Genomic DNA, 21,962 nt, shown 5'->3' on the forward strand with positions numbered 1-21,962 from the left:
AGACTGTTGATGTGAAAATCTTAGGAGAAAAGCCGCTATAGAAAAGACCAAACCAGCCCGTCTGGCACCAACAATGATGCAACGGACAAAGTGCTCAGGAAGTGTATATCCAAAGAACACTGACCAAGTGTAATGTTCATAACTCAGATCTTACCCATTGGAGTGTTGGAGCGCGGCGGAGAGGGCAAAGTCACATGCCTGCGCTTGTTCCTGGGTCTCAGTACTCTTATAAGGGCCTGTTTGCAAGCAAAGCTCACAGAGGTGTCCTATAGCAATAGATGATAGGAATATTACATACAGAAAACATGGATTCTGCCTATACGATGAACTGACTGAATTTATTGTGGTGCTAAAGAAATGGAAATTCATAAGAAATAAAAATAGATTTAAAGGATGACCAAATCTTACAGGACAGAGCAACATCTGCATGTAGATTTTGGAGGCCACATTGATGTAGTCCAGCTCACATGTGCAATAGCCATGAATGATGTCCACTAGTGCATTCACAGTGGCTTCAATGTGGGTCAGCCCTGAGAAAAGGGAGGGGAAGAGGGGGAAGGAAATAAATAAATAAATAAATAAATAAATAAATAAATTCAATGTTTCATGCAAACTATAACAAAAATACAAAAATGAAAAACAAATTAAATACAGCACTCTGAGATCAGCCTGCTTACCAGGTAAACAGGCAGGAGCAAGGAAAGCATTCTTGGGTTTCAGTGCATGAAGCTTCCAGAAGTTACTGACCAGCTGCATGATAAAATTACAGCCTTCAGCGTCAGCTTGTTTTAGGCCATCCTTACCATCTTCACTCAGATCTGAGAGAAGAAGAGTTGTTTACAGTGAAGAAAGAGACTTTCCATATAACGACAAAAATAAATAGCTGCAGCTTCTCTGCAGGACCAATATTATTATTAACAGCAGCAAGAAAGTACTATTAAAAATGTCCAGTGCTGTGTACCAGTTTCAGCATGAGACATCTTTGACTCTGTAAAGTGCACTAGGTTATTGGGTCTCATGATGGCAATGGAGCGGGCGGTTATCACTAGTCGCTGGAAAACATCAGGGTCCAAATCCTTTCCATCCTTACTGCAGCTGTTCAAACACTGCACTGCATTGCTCAGTAGAGATTGATCCTAAATAGAGAAAAAGCCTTAGTGAGATAAATATTTAATAAAACAGAAAAGGCAAAAAAGACAAAATCAACACAGGTTAGCTGTTTATATAGTGGTGACAGGGCCAGTACCTTGTGGTTGTGGTAGGCTGTGCGGCTGGTGTGTAAACTGGCCAGAAGGCCTTTGGTCTGTTGCTGGACTCCAGCAGGAGTTGGCATGGATAGTAGAAGAGTGGCCAGCTCTAGGGCTGGACCTTTGCTTTTTTCCTAAAAAAAAAAACAAATCATTAAAAAGAGCTAAATCAATTTCAGATGACATTTTGTTTTCTCCTTAACAGGAACCATTAAAACTGGTGCACTGGTTCCTACAATGGCCAACCAAATGAACAGGTTTTGATTACCTTTTCACTGGCACAGCCAACAGCAAAGCAACTCTCCAGAGCTTCCAGGGAGCTGACCACTAACCTAGGAACAGCAAAGGAGATTCATGCCATGTTGATGTAAATGTAAATGCTTCAAAACCACACAATTCAGAGCATTGCAAATAATTACCAAATCTCAATTATATCAAATATATGCTTTATGTTATAAAAAAACGTTATTAAAAGCATCTAAGTGAGCAATAACATGAGACACCTCAGAACACAAAAAACTTAAATACTCTTACAACATTTTTCCTATGCTATAGCAAGCTCAGTGTAACTGCATTTTTTTGCCTTGTGTGCTCACACACACACATACACACACACACTCTCTCTTTCTTTCTCTCTCTCTCTCTCGCGCACACACATATTTGCAAACAAACACCATGCAAACAAGCAGAGAAAGGGCGGTTACTAACCGGTCCAAGGTTGATAAGGACTCAGTTTCGCAACTTTTTTTTATTGTTTTTGGGAGCAAAGAAAAAGAAAAATGTGTGAGGATCACAGAAAGAAACAAGTAAATAAAATGATTTGTATGTAACAGAGGACATGTAAGCATGCAAGCACAAGTCATTATGAAGGCAGCCATGCACTGGACGCACCACACACTCCTCCATTCTGCACCTTTCTGCCCTCCTTCTTGCATTGTGTATTAATAAAACCTTTTTCAGTGTCAGCGCATTAAAATAATTTAGGGTGATGTTAAAAGATCACATGAACAGGTGAACATTTACATTGAGGACAGAGAAATGGAAACAAAAAGAAAAGGATTATGAGTTTTGAAGATGTACCAATATTACTGAAGAGCTGATTTTGAGCTCAATCAGTTAAAAAGGAACAGAAAAGCTGCAAACTAGACTCACCTCTCCAGTACTGTGCCACTGGTGGAGGTTGGAGTTGTGATGTCACTGTCTCCCGTGCCATTGCCCTGGTTCAGATTGGGGCTGCAAACATTGTTGACAGAGGCAGAAGGAAAGTCCTCTGGAGGTTCATCAGGCCATCCAAACTGCTCTTTGGTTTTGCCATAGATCTTAATAGAGTCTAGCATGGTGACTCCAGCAGGGTCTACTGATGCTCCAACTAAGGCACAGAGAGAGAAAAATGTAAACGAATGAGTAAATGTAAATAAATTAATTCGTTGACATTATATTCTTGCAAGATGAAATTCACAGCAGTACGAGTGATGCAGCAAGCACTTACTGAAAATGGAGAGTTTCTTGTCAGCCTGCAGGGCCTCCTCACGTGTGAAAGGCAGATCAAACCACCGAGAGCGAGTCAAATTCATCTGCATGGTGCGGCCAAAGATTTCAATGTATGATGGAGCCCTTTCGATGGCCTGAGTGCCAACCTGCACCCTCATTCCCGTCATCACCATAGAGTTGTTATTGTTTACCACCTCCACTGTGAAGCCACCAGGCTGAAAAGAGGGGAGGGGGATATACGCTGTTGGTTGTACACTGTAATACACTCATGTTGTGAAGAAAACACTGTTTACTATTGAATGAACTACCAAAAAAGTGCTTTTTTCTTACCTTGGTGTTGGCCACATACATCCCTGAGGAGTTGAGGCGGTGTTTGATCTGTTGCCCGTTGTAGACCTGCAGCAAGTCGTTGCCCCCAAACTCCACTTCCGTCAGCTGCTGGTTGTGTTCAAAGAAATCTACAGGAAAGGTTACTTGGCTGGACGTGCGTGTAGCTGCAGTAGAAAATTTAAGACAGAGAAACAAAAGAGAAATAAATAAATAAATGCACAGAGAAGGCTAACTTAGGACAAAGCTGTAGTATGATGAGTGGGAGGTGGAGGCATGACTCACTGGCGGCGGCAGCTTTGCGTTTGCGGACAGGCTTCATGATGCTAATGACACTGCTAGGCTGAAGAGAGGGCTGGAGCCAGTAGGATGTGTTCTCCACATTGGCCATGTAGATGCGCAGGCTGCCATCTTCACACAGCAGGATCATAGTGGTACGCTGCTGCTCGTTACTGGCTGTGTGACGGATAGCCACCATGTCCTGAATCTGAGAAGCAGACAGACAAGGTTCTCTTAACTAATGAGTTCTGCAGTCATTGGCAATCAGTCACAATAATTAAACCAACGACAGGTGTCAGTCATAGCTCTACTCTGACTGAGGACAGACCTTGGCTTTGGCTGGTAAAGTTTTAATCTCCTGGATCAGGAAAGTGTCTGGTTTCACCATGATGACAAGAGGGATCCCTGTGGTCTGCTGCACACAGCACACCAGCCCTGGGTGGTTCATTACCTCAGACCACTGGCACAGAGCTGGAGATGTCTTACTGCCTCCGTTTGACCTGCAGAGAGGAGTGAGAGAATTTAGTAGTAGTAATAATAATAATAATAAAAACAAAAACACAGTCTATTTAGTGAGAAGTTTTATAAAACAACATACTGCCAAGGTCCTAAAGAACAAGAACATTATTCTGATCCTCACGCTGTAGGTACTTAAGTTAAAATATATTATCCAGTCATGTTATTGAAGAGAACTTGCGTACCCTTTGACATTTATTGTAAATAATCTCTGTGTCTCCATGCTGCTGCGGTTCACTGTGGCAGCAAAAGACTTGCCCTGGCTGTAACTGAAGAAGAGCATCTGCAGGACATGGGAGTAATACACAGACACCCCCCCTCCTGCCACCTGACCATTGCTGTCCTGTGGAGGACCGCAAACAGGAATGTGTTAAGCTCTGAACCATTACGCAAAACCTAAGCAGATCTTTATATCTACGCAATACAGGTAGTGATGACTCAAGTACCTTCAAGTCTTCATGGGTGATCTCAAGCACATTGGTAACATAGAAGGGGCCATGCTGTGCACTGCTGGACTCATCCATCACCTGTGTGTACATGTAGCCAGCTGAGGACATTATGACAATGATGTTTTTTCCCTCTTCATTGAACAGGAATGTTGCATCTCTGATTTTTGAGCTCGGCAAAAGGAAGTAGTACATGGGGCTGAGGGCATCCACAGACAAGTCATAGATCTAGAAAGAGAAGCAGCACTGCAGTTAGAAAACATCACATCATCAAAGATGTTTTTTGCAATTTTGGGCGAGCACAAAATAACAGAAGTAAAAATAAAAATGATTCACCTTAACAAAGTCAGCTGTGATAATGGCCAATTCAGTCTGAGAACCAGGCAGCCAGATGGCCTTAATGATGAAGTTTCCAGTGGCCAGCTGGGGGTGCAGTACGAGGTGGTCAGACACTGAGCCTGTACTGCTGAATGTGAGTACATGACAGTCCTGCAAAAGGCAAAGACATAAGAATGTGCATGCATGTATTATAAACGTTTCCTCCATACAAAAAACAAGTACTATACACAAATGTACTTGCATTACCTTGAGGCCACAAACAGCTAGGTAGTCCTCATTACAAGGGTTTCCAGTCAAGCTGAGGACAGTAAAGGGCACAGGTGCTGAGGCCAGGCGAGTTAGAGTCAGTTTTCTTTTACTGGAGTCTGCCTGCTTCAGGAGGGCTGACAGTTGCAGGACAGTGATCTTAAAGAAAAACAACATGATAAATTACATTTATACCGATAACAATAGTAAACAGTACCGTACAAATAAATTATTTTTCAATAATTCAGTATTTGGATCATTTTGCAATCTCGCCAGTGACAAAGAGGTATCAACTATGCTTGGAAGCTTACCTTGCCCTTCTCATGGCTGACAGCGAGGTGTTGTCTGCGCCCATGGGGAGAGGACAGCACACACATGGCCACACGCCGCAACACATGAGCACTGATGAGCTGTCTGATGGTCTGGCCCTGATCACCACTGTAGTTCATCCTCACATTCTCAAATGCTCCCTCCTGAGAGCCTAGAGTGGGAACCTGAACAGAAACAAAAACATGTTCAGATCAATTCTAATAACAAATGCGTTTAACAAATGCATTCACCCTGTATAGTATGGATTGCATGTTTGCACTGAAAAATATTCGAGCCAGCTAAATTAAACTGAAGTCTGGACGATCTGCACTCTTTGCTGCTGCTCATGGGTGCACTCGTACCATGAGTTGGTCGGTCATCTCCACAGTCTTGTCCTGGGTGTGCAGTTCATTGAGTGCATGTTGGGCACGGCTGCTGCTGCCCACAGCAGAGGCCTGCTGGAAGTTCGTCTGGATGGCATCCATGAGAAAGATCAGCAGGTCCAGCACCAGAGTTGCCGTGGATGAACTTGACTGAGAGAAACATTTACAATGCATGAGTGAACTGGTCAGCCAAGCCCATTACTGAATGGAAACAAGAGTCTTACATTATAAGTAACCAATACGTTGGACGGTATAACAGTAACAAGCTATAACATAGTATTAGAAAAATGAAGAATTATGAAATGTGTCTCGTAATTATGCCATGTCAAATTTATATTCGAAGTCAAAACGGGCCTTTTAGCTGTGGTCCGCCCTATATATTATTCACCCTCTGCATTTTTATAGTCAATCAGTATCAGAATATGTAAAACACAGCAGTATCATACGTGTTTGTTTTCAAAATCTGACACGCTTTTTTTGGTCCTTAAAAAAAAAATCAGACCATGTAAATAGGCCTCATTTGTCAATTATGAGAAAGATTCTGCCGCCCAACTCAAAATACATACATGATCTCAAACTTTATCAGTGCTATCCTTCTAGTAGGAGACCACAGTTTTGCCACTCTTACCACTTGGGCAAGTAGGTCTTCTCTGCAGCCTTCAATGTTTTTGCACACACTGCTTTTCTTGGGTTTCTCCTCATCGCTGCTCTTCCCATCGCAGATGGTGACTTTGCCCTTGTCGGTGGACGATGTGCTCTGGTGGCGAATGGCACTCTCAGGCATCCGCAGCTCACTCTGAAAGGCTGAGGACTCCTTCATAGTGGAGCTCATTCCACTGCTGGGGCTTCTTTTCACCAGAGCCTGTTATACAGAAAACATATGGGGCCAAATTTAATTACACATACAACATGTTAGACTTTAACAAGTCAAAATAACTTATTTATGTAAAAGGGGATATTATGGAGTGCAAAGTGACCAAACTTTACTTGTAACATTAGAAGTCAGGGTTAACTAAAAAGATTTCTGCATGCTGTGTGTTTCCATTAAGGAGGCATGCATGAGATGTTATGGCATAATGCAAAAGCTAAAGCATTTTCAAGTACCTAGGCCAAAGTGTCAATGTTAATACATAAGCAAAATTCTTCTATTATCAATTAATCACCAATTAATAATCAATTAAATGTAAAGGTACATTGTTATGGAGGAAGAACTTGGATGGCTCATGGAAAAGAAAGACTGAACGTCCTGATGGGCTGAGGGACAACTCAAATCAGTTGATGACAATCAATGATAAATGAGTTGCAAGCCAAAGTTACCGCTGTTGTTCTTTTCCCATGATGACCTGAAGTATTCGGTCTCACCTGGCAGCTGCCATCCTCCTTGGCCCCGCAGTCACAGAAGAAAGAGCCGTATTTGGCATAGGAGATCTCGTGGTCTTTGTGACAGACCTTGGCACACACTGTGCACACACCTACCCCATCCACCATCTTACAGGTGTGACAATGATACCTGTATAGCGAAAGGAGAGGAGTAAGGCCGGGTTGTAGTTTTAAACAGGTATAGTGTTTCATTGGAGGGAGTGGGGACGTAAAGTGGATGACAAGTTCTTCCATTACCAGTGCTGATTCATGAACTCCTTCTGCGTAATGGTAAAGGTACAGAGCTTATTGCAGAGGGAGTCCTCATCCTAGAAGACAAACGGAATCTCAGTTATAAAGCCAAGAAGAATTAAGCTTTGGTCAACACAACAAAGGCCTGAGTGCAGCATCAGTGCAGACATTCACTAAAGTCCCATTAATATCCGATCATTCTCAGAATCTGAGAGCAGTTTCCTGACCGAGTCTTCAGCCTGCGAGTCCTCCTCCTCAACAGCCAGCTCCTCCACCCAGTCGGAGTCCACCTCAATGGCCTTCTCCTCTCCCTCCATCAGTAGCTGGGATGAGCCTTGCCCGCTGCTCTGCCTCAGAGCATTCATCACGTCTGCCAGGTAGGAGATGATGTGGCATGCACACTCCAACATGCTGGCATGCTACAACACAGTATAAAAATAATCAGCAAACTTTCCTGCAAATATCAAAAGGTAACAATCAATCTGAACAATTAGCCTTACTTTGCCTTGAGAAACATTGGCGGTGACTTTCTCCACAACATTCTTCTGATACAAGTACTTTTTACTAAAAAAAAGAAAAGAAAAATGTTAATTTAACCACATTCAGCAGACAAATAGCATTACACAAATTTCCACTGTGATCCTTTGTCATTTCTCACCATCTAGTGAGCCAGTCAATAGCAGCCCTGTGCAGCTGCAGGTGTCCTGCTCCTTGCCCAGCACTGGCCAGCGTGGCCATGATAACCATGAGCTCAGGAAAGCCAGCCCCATCACCGCTGGCCAGCATCTCAGTTGCCATGGGGATAAGGGTGCTTAGTAGCACAGTGCACACACCCTCGCCCACCTGGCTATTGTCCCGCACAATGTAGGTGGTAAGAAGCTGCAGCAGCTGTCTGTTCTCCTGCACCGTGTCCAGCTGGTCTGAGTCTTTGGGTGGTGAGGCAGTCATACGAGTCAACCATGCCTGCAGCCTTGATGGTTCCACGCAGGCCAGCTGGGCCAGGGAGCCACACAGGCTCAGCAGGCTGGGGTTAGGGCTCTTCTCCGCTATAAACACACATTTACAGATACATTAGACAGGACATAATTGGAGTACATGGCTTAGAGACCAAACTTATATTGCATCTGGCTACTTACTCAGCTGGAACAGCTTAGTGAAGAACTTCAGAACCCTGTTGCAGAACTTGGCAGATAGATTCTCATTTGCAGTTGCCATCATGATTTGTACCAGTTCGCCACTGGGAGGAGGAAAACAAATTGAGCATAGTACTGTTCATTTTCCTTGGTAAAGAAAGAGTAAGGTTGGGCTGTGGTGTACCTGAAAGAAAAGAATTCCTCCATGGCTTTGCGGACCTGACTGCTCTCCAACTGCTTCTCCAGGTACTGCAGACATTCCTCCAGCACAGACTCATCCAGACCACTGTGAGACAAAAGTAACCAGACCAAACACTAAGCATTCCTGAAAAAAAAAATCCACTTTATTGTAGTGGAAGTATTTTTGTTCTAGGGGGAAATATTGTCAGATCTAAAATTTATAAAACGCATCAACAATGTGTTTTTGATCTTGAATAATGTTAAGCACCTCACCTGTTTGGGTCAGAGTGGTTGGCAATGATGTTGTAGCAGCCTGTGACGAGTCGCTCGTATACACGAGCCAAGAAGGCATCAGACTCAGCGGGACCCAGGATCCTCTCTAAAGATGTGCTGCAGATTTCAGCAACACTCTCTGTGCTGCTTTCCAACAGAAGTGGCAAAAGCGTGCGAATCACCTGGGGAGGGTTCAGCTCCTCTGTGCTGTAGAAAAATATGTTTAAGGTCACTGGCCTACAAAAATACATTCACTTAGATGTGTTTGTTTTTACTTTTATCTCTGCCATCACATCAATTAACACCAAGTACTTCGAGTTCTGCATCTTATTCCATACAGTAAAGTGGAATACAGGTGAATGCAGTGTTGTGTTCATATCACTTACACAATGAGGTCCCCAGTGAGGCGCACCAATGTGAGCAAGATGTGTTTGAGGGAGGAGGCCAAGGGCAGAGACTGATTACAGAGTGTTCCCAGGTGGGCTGCTTGGATAGCACTGATATAGCTCTCTGATGGAATGGTGTCATTAGCAAAGGCATTCCGCTGTGGGGAAAAGAACCTGGGATTAGACTGCTGTAGGCTTGGCTGATGTTATTCACAGTTAAAATACACTGTCAGAGCACCCTTACCCATGAACCAATGTTGGGGAACTCGTTAGTATGGATGTTGTTCCATGTCTCACATAGCGTTTGAACAGCAGATGGTAGATTCTGCATTAATGGCTGGCCTGAAATCAAAACAAAGAGTAGTAGCTGTAGATACTGCACTTTTGAAGGTTTCAAAGAAAGCATAGACTGGTTTTCCAGTAAGCCACAGATTAGAATTAAGGATGCATCGATACTAATTTTGGTATTGGGCCGATACCACACTCATTTACTCATACTCACAAAACTGCACCGATACCAACATTCCGATTCGAGCTGATACTGCATGACATAAGTCAAGTGTATGCTGCCACACTAATGAACAAACGCGATGAATGAGGCTCTGCTCACACAGAGAACAGTTACTGACTCCATCACAGTTGGACCTAACCTACACTGGAAGATATTAGCCTGTTTTTAAACACACACAATCACAACTGCTTCACCAATGAAGCGAAGAGTGAAGAAACAGCCCACAGAGGACAAAAGCTTCCAAAGCTCCAACAAAGTCTCTGGATGGCATTGGGTTAACAAATTACTCAGTCTCAAGCAAGTCAAGAGAAGGAGGAAGACTGCAGTGTGACTCGAGTATATACAGGCTCGAATTCATCATACACTGACTGGTGTCACGAGGTGACAGTTTGGCATACTGTCCCGGTCTGCAGTCTACATACTAAAACCATGAAGTAGTCATAAACATAGAATAATGCTATTCATTCATGATTATTTAGCTGATACTAGTTATAATCACTGAACCTCAAAAATGGCCAATACGTTTTTTTTGACAATTTGTACACAAGCCTTATTTGTGGGTGTATTTTACTTGCATTATTCATGCATTTAAAGAGCTAAGTTCTAGCACCGGTGTCAACCTACAGATGGGTGCAGCTATACAGTCATCTAGCACCACAGGAAAGCAAAAGAGAATGCTACTAGCGCAAATAATCCTTACCAAGAACATTGGCTTTGCAGCGTGTAGAGCCGATAGACAACACAGCTGCATAGCCCTGCAGTTTGGCTTCTGTTGGCTTGTTTTCTCCATCTTCAGGGAGGCTCATTAACAAATATGATCTATGCAAGCAAACAAGACAGACAAATGTGTTAAACTCAGAAAAAAGAACAGCATACAGCAGTATTCACAGTTGAATGTGCATTAGAAATAATAATGTTAAATAATAACGTTGCTTCAATAACACGATCCACAGAGAGAATAGTATGGACCTGGTAAAAGCCGTGTAGACGTCGATAAGCTGCAGTGTTGCAGGCAGTAGGTTCTTGGTAATCTCAAATGATTTGTGCGTGTCTGTCTCTGCAGCCACCTTTGAGAAATGCTCATTACGAGAGACCTGCACTTTTGAGATGACCGCATCCAATGTGTATATGGTCTGCAGGGAAGGAATCTGGTGAAGAGGCAGGATGCTGTTGGGGTCCACACAACAGAAAGACGAGATCTAAAAGAGAGAAACGAGACCCTTTAGCCATGTGTTTTTATAGTATAGCACAAATGAATGCTAGGATCAGCTGCCTGTACCTGTCTGGCAATGTACTCCTCAGCAAGCTCTACGTCATATTTCACTGCACTGCATTTGGAGGACACCACTTCAACCAGGGAGGTTGCATGGTCGGCTTTCATTCCTTGTTTCACCAAGTGTTCCTGACAGGGTTAGGGAAATACCATTAGAATTCAGAGGTAACTCTTCAAAAGAACTTCAACCTTCTGTAGCAAAAAAGTTCTGGTCCAAAAGTTGGGAAACTCACTTTGATCCAGTTGACATATGTGCTGACTCCTAACCGCGATGACCACCTAAGGGTGTGCAGGATGTCACTCTCACTTGGGTCACTGTTCCCTGTCTTTAGTTGCTCAATATAGGCTTTAGATGGGGGTAACACTCCCAGAATCCTCCACAGAATCAGAAAATAATACTGGAGGGAACATGCCTCCTGCAGGAAATAAGTAAGAGTAATGTTACGGGCAACCAGCATTAATCAGCACAAATCGCTATAAAGCAACGTTTCATAGGAATTAACTAGGAAATATAAGCATAAGACAATATAGATGAAAATGTTTAGAGATACTAGATACACAGACAAAAACCTGCTCTATGGTACCAACATTTAGGTAGCATCTAAGAGCATGTCTGTGGCTGTTGCCCATAACACTGCTGACCCCTAACATCAATGTTATGGAAAACCAGCATTCAACAGCATATTTTGAACAAACATTCAATCTACATGCAAGAATTAAATGTGCACCACAACTAACAAGTCCATGTTTTTGTTAGCTAATGTGGGAAAAACTATTTCCATTACAATATGAAAGGCCCCAAATGTGATTTATAGACAAATCAGTCTGATAGGAGTGAAGCATTATGTCAGAAGGCGTAAATTAAGCAACTTACAACAGGGTTAATAGGTTTGTTCTCCTGCCTTCTGGCTGTGTCGAAGCGAGACCCCGCAGCCAGCAGGGAAATAAGAGAGGAATACAAGTTGTCATATTTTACAGCTCCATTGAACAGCACTTGGAAGACCTAAAATGAAACAACAGAGTTTTCATTAGAAACACAAACATGAGGTCACACAGACTTACCAAAAAAATATTTTGTGCTGTGAACTGGACTGGGGTTTTGCTTTACCTTGTTGTCAAGTCGACTTCTGTCATCTTCTGAAGCTTCAGGGGAAAGGACACAGTAGAACTTGGGCTGCACTGTAGAATCTAAACAAGGAAAAATAATGGCCATCAACAACAAATACCCTTCTAACAGGTCAGCAAGATTCAAAACATATCTTTGATCACATTACTGGGAGAAACATAAGAGGTTTGACTTACTCCTACCTGCCGAGCAGTGCTTGGTCCAGTTTTCTTCCACTTCCTTAAAGCCATAATAAATTGGTAGAGAGCCTCGTTTTCCTCCTTCCTGTGTAGAGCTGGCCCCAGATGTAGGTGCAGTCAGAAGATTGTACTGTACCTGATCACACAATGTTCTGTTAATGGCACACCTAAAAATGAACAACTCAACAAAAACAGGATATGGCAGTATTAATCTCCTACCTGCTCAAACAGATACATAGGGGCTTTAGAGTATTGGTGTAGCAGGTAATCAAAGACCAGCAGAATGCGGGCCAGGTTGAGCGGCACAGCCTGGAGCTGAGAGTCCACCTGGGCGGCCACCTCAGCGATGGCCTGTGTGCACAAAGTGAGGACGTTGCGGCGGCCCTTCTCTGACAGGTTGTGGAAAATGAGCAGCAATAGTTGAAGGTGCTCCACATTCAGATCCTCCTCGCTGGGCATTGCTCCCTGCAGGGTGTGCTGTTTCAGAGTGCCCACAAACCTGAGCCAAATGGAGAGAGGCATTCTCAGTAACTGCTCAGGCCAAAAACATCTGCCTTACCACTACACCAATAAGAATACAGTGAACTAACTACCTTTCATGCCAGTTAACTCTTAATAACTGATCTTTCATAGAGAAATACACTACATTTTACATTTACATGTTACAGAGTTACTACATTTGTGTAATGTATGCAGCATATGAACTAATAGAGTAGTCAGGAATGCAGTCCATGAGACACAGGCGATTCCTCATTCCTTTCATGCTGATCAGATGAAGTCGGAACACGTGCTTGATTTCCTGGATGACAAGTGATATCACACTCACCTTTCCCAGACCTTCATGCACTCAGGCACATCAGGATCTCCCTGCATGCTTGCTTTGTGCTGCCAGATCAGCAGTAGTCTGGAGAGCACCGAAAGCGATTGGGGGTGGATGTACATGGGCCAGGGGCCTTCAGAGAATGGAGCCACACCCAACTGCTGCAACAATGTGTTCTAAACAAACACAGAGTGTTACTCAATTATCTAGACAAAGAAAATTTCAAACAAAGTCATATAATATTTATAAGATTCTTGACTACCAATGGGTCAATCATCCTGCACACCTGAAGAGCTGGAGAGGGTAGGTCTGATGTTACCAGAGAATGGTTGAAGTGGTATAAGGCTGATGCAAATTCTTCATCAGAGGAACCTAGAGAAAAGCCAAGTGAATTCATCTAACCTGACTCCTTTAAATTAGGATTTCAAAATGATAAACAATGACATTTAAAATACTTAGTAAATAATAGAAATATCTGGTCCTCACCCTTCACATCTTTGTCCACATCCTTGATAATGCTGGCCAGGGTGGCCATGTGCTGCTCGGTGAGGGACACACTCAGGTAGTTGCGGATAAAGTTATTTCTGGACTTCAGCATGGATGTAGTGATGAAGTTCAGAATGCTTGAAGCCAGACTTAAGAACTGGAAAGAAAAATACCCCACTCTCTACTGAGTCAAAGTTGCCAGAGATTACTTGCCTTTTCCTTAATGCAGGTCAAAAGACTAGCTCAGTTCAACAGGTTTATCCAACTGCTGTTTGAGGAGCTTTTTGTACTTAGTATGGAATCTATGACTGAAGTTCATAAAGTGAATACCCATCCCGGTCCTGGGAACACTGCTGTACTGCCCACCAAATACAAACACAAAGCCTGTTTTCAGACTATACAGATCAACCTCAACACAGTGCAATTTGTCCTCACCAACTCTGGGTCCTTGCGGCTGGCTAGGATATTGCCGTTCTCTCCTGCATTCTGCTTGCTGGGGCTCTTGAGTCTTGGAGAGGTTTCCAGAGGAGGGGGTGGAGGGGGAGGTGGAGGAGCCACCTTCTCTTTACTGGGAGAGATGGTCTCCTCAAACCAAAGGCCCAGAATGGGCTCACTGTCATCATCTGTGAACACGCAGAGAGCCAAGTTCATCTCCATACTCCTTGAAATCATTGTATTGCACACAAAACAAAGATGCTGGGTTTTTTTTTTTTACAAGCTGTGGGTAAGGCTATTTGAAGTCTTTACTGTTGAAAGCACAAAGGGAGCATAGTGAGACACTACAAGGCTGACCTAATGCAGAGATCTGCTGACCTGAGACACAAGCTGCTCTTGTCCTCTCCTGTCTTCTCTCTGCTGAAATAACGAACACTGTCACTAGCTGTGCAGGCTGCCAGGGCGGCGCAGTTAAGCAGAGCATGCTTGATGTGCAACAGCACTCTGCAGCAGGAATAAACTGACCTGTCTCTAAGCCCTCGAATGGCCTGACTTTGGTCCGTCTACTACATCGTGCAGTCTTCAGGAACTGCATCAAAATATTCCTCACTCTCTTCAGCCCTGACACTAGCTCAGCCAGTGAAAGACACAGCCCAGCTTTCAAAACTGACAAATATGTCTGGGCTACAGAACTAGGTCATTATTAGATCAATGAAAGTGGTAATTTAATGAAAAAAAAAAATTAACATGGGATTAGTCTATGGAATTATTTTTGCAACCATGTCCCTGCTTTCTGTTCATAATTCAAAGTGAATGACCCAAACTAACTTTGCTAGGCCTCACTTCAAAGTCTGATTTAGAGAGAACTCTGCAGCATTCGTTACCTTGACTACTGTCCTCCTCTGTGCTGCTGAAGTCATCTTCATAGTATGTGTTTGAGTCGGTGGAGGCACTGGCATCACTGCTCACTGAGCCTTTCCTCTGTCTTTGCAGCACGCAAGCCTGAAAGAGGCAGAACCAGAGGAGCCACATTTATACTCTACCATGCCAGGGAGGTTCTTTGTGGTGAGAATCAACCAGTTGCTTAGCTTCATACCTTCTTATAGGAGGTGGAGAGCAGCGTGAAGAGCAGGTTAGTGAGAGGCACAGAGTCGATGAGTCTCTGCACTCTCTGAATTGATGTGCTTTGAGCCATAATGTTCAGCTCTGCTGGGGGCCCATCACTGGCCCAGCCCTAAGGGAGATAAACCTACAATGAGCCACTCTTCCACAAAATGAAATTACAAGTATCATTAAGCAATAAAACAAGTTTATTATTATCATCGTGATAAATTATGACACAGTACGCTTTTCTGAACATTGTCAATATCATTAGTACTTAAAGAACACTAACTACACTTTTTATTACAAAGTGAGCATAACTGGTCCTGTTTAATTGAATTAAGTGCAGTCTGTGAAATACTGAATAGAAATTATTGTAGTTTTAGGTTTATTAATATTGCTATTATAGTACTTTTTACATGTGGCACTACAGGTTCTATTTAAACATATGTCGTGTATAGTGAAAATGTCTTGAACTATCGTGATATGATTTTTGCCATTTCATCCATCCTAATTAAAGGGTAAGAAAGCAGAGGCTAGGATGTTCTAGTGTGGGTTCTTACCCTGTGCAGTGCCTCCACTTGTAGGTCCTGAAACAGTGACGTGAGCAGCTTGATAGAGTGATTTGCCAGAATGACCGACAAAACCCCGAAACCTTGGTGTCTTTAAGGTAAGAGAAAAAGAAAAAAGGGTTGTGCTGTTACAATGACCTAGCAGAACATATAGAAGGCATACCCACCCAATTACTGAACCAAAATGACCTACCCCTTCCCAGGGCCCAGTTTTGGGGATCCTGCCCCATCTTTGGTGCGGGTAGCAATGTCCCTGACTCGCAGTGCTGCTAGAGGATCTTTCTCCTTCCCCTTATCTGCCAGAGCCGTGGGGCTCAGATTCAATATCAAATACAAGCTATTCAGTAAGCACCAGGCACCCAGAAGCTGGAAGTTCTGATAATGCTGTAGAAAGAAGACATGCACAATGACAAAGAAAGATGTAGCACATCCAGTCTGGATTCGGACACGATATCAGTGATGCAGCAACACTAATTTCTTTAATCAAAACATGAATTACCTCCCCTCCAGCACGGCGAGAGTTACTGATAGCCTGTCCAATCATGTCATATATCTCCAGCTGTTTTAACGAGAGCAAAAGAGAGCACTGAATGAGAAAGAACATTATTAAACAACAATGAATAGATTACAATAGTTAAATGCACATACACATTTCTGCACGATAGTAGCAGCATCGTTCTCATAATCTTCCTCTTTGGAGCCAGTGGAGGCAGTGCGAAGCTGCAGGCCCGTACCCACTTGCAGAATAGCCATGCATGTTGCCACACTCACACCTACAAATGAAGAACAAACATTACTCCAAATTCTGAAAATAAATGCAGGACTATTTAAGGCAGAAACCCCAAAACCTTGGTTAATTACCTGCATAGAGGCAGCTCAGAGCTAGCACAGTAACATCGAGGAGTCTCCCAGGGGTTAAAGGCTCCAGCACAGGCAGAGAGAGAGTATCCAAGGCCATGGTCACATCAATTACAAGAGAGTGGAATCTGACATACAAGCAGACACACATAAGATGTCAGCACACTTTACAACTAATACAAACGTTCAAGCAAGTTAAATTAAAGGAACTATGCAACATCCTCACCCATTTCGGACAGCCGTGGCATCTGCCACAGTGGCTGGCATGATGAAGAAAGAGTTTGCTGATACAGCATCCTGGAAGCGGTTGATGTAGCGTAAGAAGTAGGGCAGATTGAGGCACACGCGCAGCAACTTCTCCGAGCCCCCTGTGCCAAGACACGAACAAGAGAATCTGGTCAATAGTGCCAAGTCAAGACTACGAACAAACGTAAATGCAAAAGACATTATTATTCACTAAAGAAAAACACACCCAATTCTTGTAAACTGGACACATTTTGTGAGATGAAGGCATTCTTCATTTTGGCCTGTGTTGCCTGATCTGTTGTTGTTTGGTCATCGCACTCCCCTTCAGCCTACAGTGCAAAGAAAAAAAAAAGACAGCATATATTAGGGTTGAACTTGGATGAAAGGTCAGTCTCTGTGCATATGTAAAAACCTTGTAAATCACAAACCTGCATGTGCACAGAGGGTGAGGCTAAGACTGTAATGTCAGGGTTGAACACTGATGTCAGCTGATTGAAAAAATTCATTTGCACTTCTTTGTGTCGTAGCTCAGGGTTGACTGGGGACGGTAGCTCCTTCTGGTCCTCCACTGGACAATAATGCAAAGGAACAGGAGAACAGAACATGAGTACAATCTCAGAGAGCACAACCCAATGCCCAGAAAACCCCAGCTCTTAGAGCAGCCATCTGGAAATGAGAGAGTGCAAACCCCATCTGACAGAGGCAAGGGAACAAAGCTCTCTTTCTGCCAGCCTGGCACTCAGAAAAGGGGGAAAAAGGTTAATAGAGTGTGATGAGACAAGACATTGTCTAGACATCTGTGCCACTGAGAATGTAACATACGGCTCACGCGAGTCAGAAATATAGGTTATAAATATAACAAGTTATTTACACACCTTTTAAGTTGGCAGAGAAAACCAAAGTATCTTTAGATTGATTTCTATACAGCACATGACACACACAATACTTTAAGTACAGGCAGACTCAACAGCAACAGATTTTGAAGAATTCTTATCTTAAACTCACAAAAATGACCCTGACTTTAACACAGTCCACAAAAAAAAGTCCACTTGATTCTTCAAATCTCAAAACAAGAAATCTGCCTCCTAACTCTGGCCCCAATATTCTTTGACAGGGTCTTTCCAGAGCACTTGAACTCCTGGCAATGCAGCATATTACCTGCTGTTGAAACAGTGCTCCTTTTCAATGGATGTCAGACTTTTTTTCCCTAGCAAATCAGGAACAACAAGGGCGTGATCGCACAAACAGAACGTTTAATTTTTGAATGTCGTCCTAGTGCACAGCTCACTGATTACAACCACAGCAAAAGCCATGCATGATCTTTCAACATAAGCTGTTTGTAAACTTGTACCATATGCCTTGCTTGGAAATCACCAACCTTAATGTTGATTTTCTTTTACTGAGCCAGGCACACAAATCAGACATTCCATGTAACCACATGTGTTAAACTGTCATAATCTTCGTCTCTGCTTCGTGCCTCTATTGCTGAACAGAAAGCAAACCTGCTAACCTACTTATTTGAGTATGGACTGTATGCTTGGTTCAGCACAACTTGCTGAAAGCTAAGCAGCAGGAGCCATCAGAACCAACCAGATACAATTATACACAAATCTAAAGTAAACTTTGCCTGTAAACAGATATCTTTACATGGCTCAAAGAAAACTATAGCACTAAACACTATTTACCAGTCTCGTTAACCAAAAAGGCAAAAAAAGGACTTCACAGAAAATATAAATTCTGCTACTGTGTCTCACTTTATATGACTGGACCACTTTTAAATTCCATGCTTTTCCAGATTTCTTCACACATGGCAATGCTGACTGTATAACCAGGCCAAAAGATAATTCATACAAAAGTGATAAAGCTCAGGGAATCACACAAGCAGATATTCCATCCTTTAAGTCATCAAGCATGACTATCAAGCATGACTATCAACCAGAGCTCTTCACATATAACAGAGTACCAAACTTGGAGAAAAGGCAATAGATGTCTGAAAAGAAAAGAAAAAACCCCTCAGGTCACACCATCAAATGAGCCATCAGGCCTTTCGTCTTAAGTTGATCTGTCTTCCAGTTTCAAGCAATCATCAAAAAAGTGCATACACACACATACACAACCAAAAAGAGGATTTTTTAAAAGAAGCTATTAAGATGCTATGGCCATAATACAAAACACTTAGGTGTAAACAGAGTCCTCACCGTCAGAAAGGGTTTTGACAGTCTGTGGAAGTTTGGCAGACTTCATCATTGCAGTGAACGTAATGATCTCTGTTCGATCTAGTCGACTGCAACCAGTGCAAAGGCCTTTTATTAAGAGAATCAGGTGTTTCTGCAACATGAACAGGGAATAAACTGTAATTAGAGAGGTATGACTCAAATGACAAAGCTAAACCGTTTTACCATCATTCGCACAGCTGACTGATATTAGGAAGAGCACGTCTCACCTGTGAAACTGCACATGCTTCATCTGGATTCTCGAGCCGCAGCAATGAAAACTCAATCAATACTTTACATGCTGCAGCTACCGACAGCAACTGATTTCTAGGGACTGATGGCAAGAAAAAAAAATAGGAGGTTAATGATCACTTGGTATTTACAGCAGCTTTCCAATATCTGAAGCAGAGCATATTTAAACAGCCTACTTTTATCAGGTTAGTCTGCAGCACTACTGAGTTCTAAATAAGGCAATGACTGATAACATGCTCCCCTTCCAAAAAAGCATTAAGTTAATTCACATACTTTGTCCACATACTGTGGTGATGTAATGTGCAGAGAGCGCCACAAACGACGAGTAGAACGGCTCATACTGTTTATCGTGATGAAGTATCTCTGATTCACTGCAAAAGAAATATTAAAACATTAGCATCTTTACAATACATTCGAAAAGGTGTTGGTTAAAAAATAATGTTGGAATTCACTGCATGCGACACTGACATGTATACCAGATGACAGCAGACCTGCTTCAAACCAATTCTATTACACTAGTCTTTATTCAAGGTAGCTTTTGGTGATGTCTTAAAAATCCTTAGCTCATCTCATTAGAGGTAAAACAAAACTTCCCTGACGTCTTTTTAGCAACAAAAGAAAGCACCAGACTTATCGAGGAAATGAAAGTAAAACTGCGAGTCTGATAAAGCCTCAAAAGCTACTGCAATGCAAGTATGGTAAGTGGACTTGGGGCGAGGTGTCCAAGTATACAATACAGGACCCATGTTACACTCCAGAACCTACGCAATCTACTGACAGCCCTTCTGTAAAGAAGAATGAAAGATTAGGAAGCGGTGAAGGCATTTGAAGAAATCATCCACATAAACTGCAATTCAAATTCAGTTTCGGTTTCATACGAGCACCATTTAAGCACAGGTAAAGCTACGAACCAACTCGGAATGCAGCGAAATTCAGTTTTTAATGCTTTTGCGTTTAACAAAGACAGTATCTCACATATAAATCACAACCTATACTCGGATATGTAGAACAAGAGTTTCGCGTTGAGCTGTCATCAGGCAAGAAATGACAAAACTAGCGATGCGTTTCTTTCACTGTTATAAATAACAACAACAATTTAACCATTACTGACTAACGTAGCTCACAGAGCGAGCTAATCTAACCTAGGTAGCTTAAAACAGTGTCAGGTAAGCTCGCCTCCCCTCCGCAGCAGACAACACGCAAGAGGCTAAACTTAAATCGACAGCAGTGCAGATATCTCGATGTCAACACATGACCATACTGACCCACAAAACATGTTATGAGCACCACCTTTCTAGTCACACATATGAGATTTCGTGTTGGTTTAAACATAAATTCAGTTAGGTTCTAGCTGGACACAGCTAACCTAGCTAGCTATTAAGTGGATCGCAGTAGCAGAGCCGAATAGTAGTTAGCTAGCGAAAGCTAGGTTAATGTTCAGCTCATTAAACTCGCTAGCCAGCTGCAAACTTTCTATCGTAGAGTCACCAAGTATAATCTGGTGATCGGGATTAAGAGGGTATCGTTGACATATTTCGCTCAAATAAACTGGGGTGATCTAGAAACCACTTGTCAGTCCGCGCGGTTCTAGGTTTTCGCTTGCTTGTCATATATTCCTGACATTAGCCAGCTATCTTAGCTAGCCGTTAGCACACAGAGGAAGAGCTAACTAGCCGTGTAGCGACTCGGCGGTTGTGTGGATGATATGGGAGGTAACCAGCAAACGGGCAAAACAGATGGATGACTGTGTTATTTTCAAGGACCCAGCAGCGAACTGCAGTTGCTTCCCTGCGCTGAAGCAACAACAGGGTACAAAAAACACCAGAAATGTCTCAAACTGGTTTTAACAAGGTGAACACAGCCACCTGTCTCTCCTGTTCGGCCTGATGATGAAGCAGAATCTCAGACAGCCCGAATGCTAGCGAAGCTAATGTATCTACTGTACAGATACGGGGTAGCGTTTAGCAGCACTGCTAATGCTAATGCTAGCGCAAACTGAACCGGGATTCTCCCGTTCGTTTTAGGGACGGCAAGCATGAAAGAACGAAATAATCCCCAGCCTGACCTGTTTATGATGGAACCTATAAGCTGAGGTAGCTCTTTCGTTTCGAAAGCCGTGTAAGACGCTGATAAAAGCGGCCGCACGGCTGCGGTCCACTCAGGTTCTCCATCTCCTCCACTCGACGCCATCTTGCGATTCTCTATTAGAGTCTAGCGGAGGAAATGAGGTTAATCACCAGGCGCAGAACAACAGGACGTGACGTCGCAGGTAAACATAATAACTTTTTTACTTAATTTTAACAACTGAGAGTAACATTAATGAGAACTACACAACTTCACAGCGAATTCCACTGTCAGAAATTGTCATTTATTTTTTACTTCTTTGTTACAACTCTTTGGATTTTTTACAAAGCTCAGAAGATCAGTGTTAACTTTAGTAGCTATAAATCATGTTTAAAGACAACTGCTCAACATTTATGGCAGACAAGGCCTTCTGATAAACTCTGACCCCCTTTCATTTTTCATCTCCATCCATCCATCCATCATCTAAACCGCTTATCCTTCTGGGTCGCGATTTTTCATCTCGTCTTTGCGAAAAAAGGACCAAACTGCATAAGGCCTTATTGGGCTGTTAGTGCTTGGACCCCAGGATTGCCACTCGCGACTATGCTTTAAAATGCAGCTGCATAGAACATTTTCATGAAGTTGCATTGCACACATTAC

General features: G+C 42.8%; 1 protein-coding gene across 10 annotated transcripts in view; it reads right to left on the reverse strand.

Annotated features, from left to right (window-relative positions):
* Positions 1 to 21,449, reverse strand: part of ubr4 (ubiquitin protein ligase E3 component n-recognin 4) — a 42,448-nt gene extending 20,999 nt beyond the window's left edge. Inside the window, exons 1-56 of one of the 10 annotated variants that reach the window (XM_036591984.1) lie at positions 21,304 to 21,449; positions 19,512 to 19,609; positions 19,217 to 19,320; positions 18,972 to 19,101; positions 17,202 to 17,341; positions 17,000 to 17,102; positions 16,754 to 16,895; positions 16,531 to 16,655; positions 16,318 to 16,442; positions 16,169 to 16,228; positions 15,863 to 16,053; positions 15,661 to 15,760; positions 15,093 to 15,230; positions 14,881 to 14,998; positions 14,375 to 14,416; positions 13,997 to 14,184; positions 13,562 to 13,718; positions 13,362 to 13,447; positions 13,082 to 13,251; positions 12,475 to 12,754; positions 12,253 to 12,391; positions 12,059 to 12,138; positions 11,825 to 11,953; positions 11,184 to 11,366; positions 10,957 to 11,079; positions 10,647 to 10,876; positions 10,378 to 10,496; positions 9,411 to 9,508; positions 9,167 to 9,324; positions 8,781 to 8,987; positions 8,512 to 8,613; positions 8,331 to 8,431; positions 7,853 to 8,240; positions 7,695 to 7,758; positions 7,422 to 7,613; positions 7,201 to 7,271; positions 6,901 to 7,093; positions 6,212 to 6,445; positions 5,563 to 5,733; positions 5,203 to 5,385; positions 4,892 to 5,050; positions 4,643 to 4,795; positions 4,307 to 4,534; positions 4,046 to 4,203; positions 3,673 to 3,844; positions 3,351 to 3,552; positions 3,069 to 3,232; positions 2,737 to 2,953; positions 2,400 to 2,616; positions 1,956 to 1,988; positions 1,516 to 1,579; positions 1,247 to 1,381; positions 962 to 1,136; positions 678 to 818; positions 409 to 530; positions 155 to 266 (exon numbers count right to left, since the gene is read on the reverse strand). In XM_036591984.1, the coding sequence (XP_036447877.1) occupies positions 155 to 266; positions 409 to 530; positions 678 to 818; positions 962 to 1,136; positions 1,247 to 1,381; positions 1,516 to 1,579; positions 1,956 to 1,988; positions 2,400 to 2,616; positions 2,737 to 2,953; positions 3,069 to 3,232; positions 3,351 to 3,552; positions 3,673 to 3,844; positions 4,046 to 4,203; positions 4,307 to 4,534; positions 4,643 to 4,795; positions 4,892 to 5,050; positions 5,203 to 5,385; positions 5,563 to 5,733; positions 6,212 to 6,445; positions 6,901 to 7,093; positions 7,201 to 7,271; positions 7,422 to 7,613; positions 7,695 to 7,758; positions 7,853 to 8,240; positions 8,331 to 8,431; positions 8,512 to 8,613; positions 8,781 to 8,987; positions 9,167 to 9,324; positions 9,411 to 9,508; positions 10,378 to 10,496; positions 10,647 to 10,876; positions 10,957 to 11,079; positions 11,184 to 11,366; positions 11,825 to 11,953; positions 12,059 to 12,138; positions 12,253 to 12,391; positions 12,475 to 12,754; positions 13,082 to 13,251; positions 13,362 to 13,447; positions 13,562 to 13,718; positions 13,997 to 14,184; positions 14,375 to 14,416; positions 14,881 to 14,998; positions 15,093 to 15,230; positions 15,661 to 15,760; positions 15,863 to 16,053; positions 16,169 to 16,228; positions 16,318 to 16,442; positions 16,531 to 16,655; positions 16,754 to 16,895; positions 17,000 to 17,102; positions 17,202 to 17,341; positions 18,972 to 19,101; positions 19,217 to 19,320; positions 19,512 to 19,609; positions 21,304 to 21,428 (8,239 nt within the window). In that variant the 5' untranslated portion in view covers positions 21,429 to 21,449. Of the gene's footprint in view, positions 1 to 154; positions 267 to 408; positions 531 to 677; positions 819 to 961; positions 1,137 to 1,246; positions 1,382 to 1,515; positions 1,580 to 1,955; positions 1,989 to 2,399; positions 2,617 to 2,736; positions 2,954 to 3,068; positions 3,233 to 3,350; positions 3,553 to 3,672; positions 3,845 to 4,045; positions 4,204 to 4,306; positions 4,535 to 4,642; positions 4,796 to 4,891; positions 5,051 to 5,202; positions 5,386 to 5,562; positions 5,734 to 6,211; positions 6,446 to 6,900; positions 7,094 to 7,200; positions 7,272 to 7,421; positions 7,614 to 7,694; positions 7,759 to 7,852; positions 8,241 to 8,330; positions 8,432 to 8,511; positions 8,614 to 8,780; positions 8,988 to 9,166; positions 9,325 to 9,410; positions 9,509 to 10,377; positions 10,497 to 10,646; positions 10,877 to 10,956; positions 11,080 to 11,183; positions 11,367 to 11,824; positions 11,954 to 12,058; positions 12,139 to 12,252; positions 12,392 to 12,474; positions 12,755 to 13,081; positions 13,252 to 13,337; positions 13,448 to 13,561; positions 13,719 to 13,996; positions 14,185 to 14,353; positions 14,417 to 14,880; positions 14,999 to 15,092; positions 15,231 to 15,660; positions 15,761 to 15,862; positions 16,054 to 16,168; positions 16,229 to 16,317; positions 16,443 to 16,530; positions 16,656 to 16,753; positions 16,896 to 16,999; positions 17,103 to 17,201; positions 17,342 to 18,971; positions 19,102 to 19,216; positions 19,321 to 19,511; positions 19,610 to 21,303 lie in introns of all 10 variants that reach the window. The other 9 variants (XM_036591977.1, XM_036591976.1, XM_036591982.1 and 6 more) reach the window with 9 other exon arrangements.
* Between the last annotated feature and the right edge of the window lie 513 nt (positions 21,450 to 21,962).

This window comes from Colossoma macropomum, unplaced genomic scaffold (genome assembly GCF_904425465.1).
Source record: "Colossoma macropomum unplaced genomic scaffold, Colossoma_macropomum, whole genome shotgun sequence".
Lineage (NCBI taxonomy): Eukaryota > Metazoa > Chordata > Actinopteri > Characiformes > Serrasalmidae > Colossoma > Colossoma macropomum.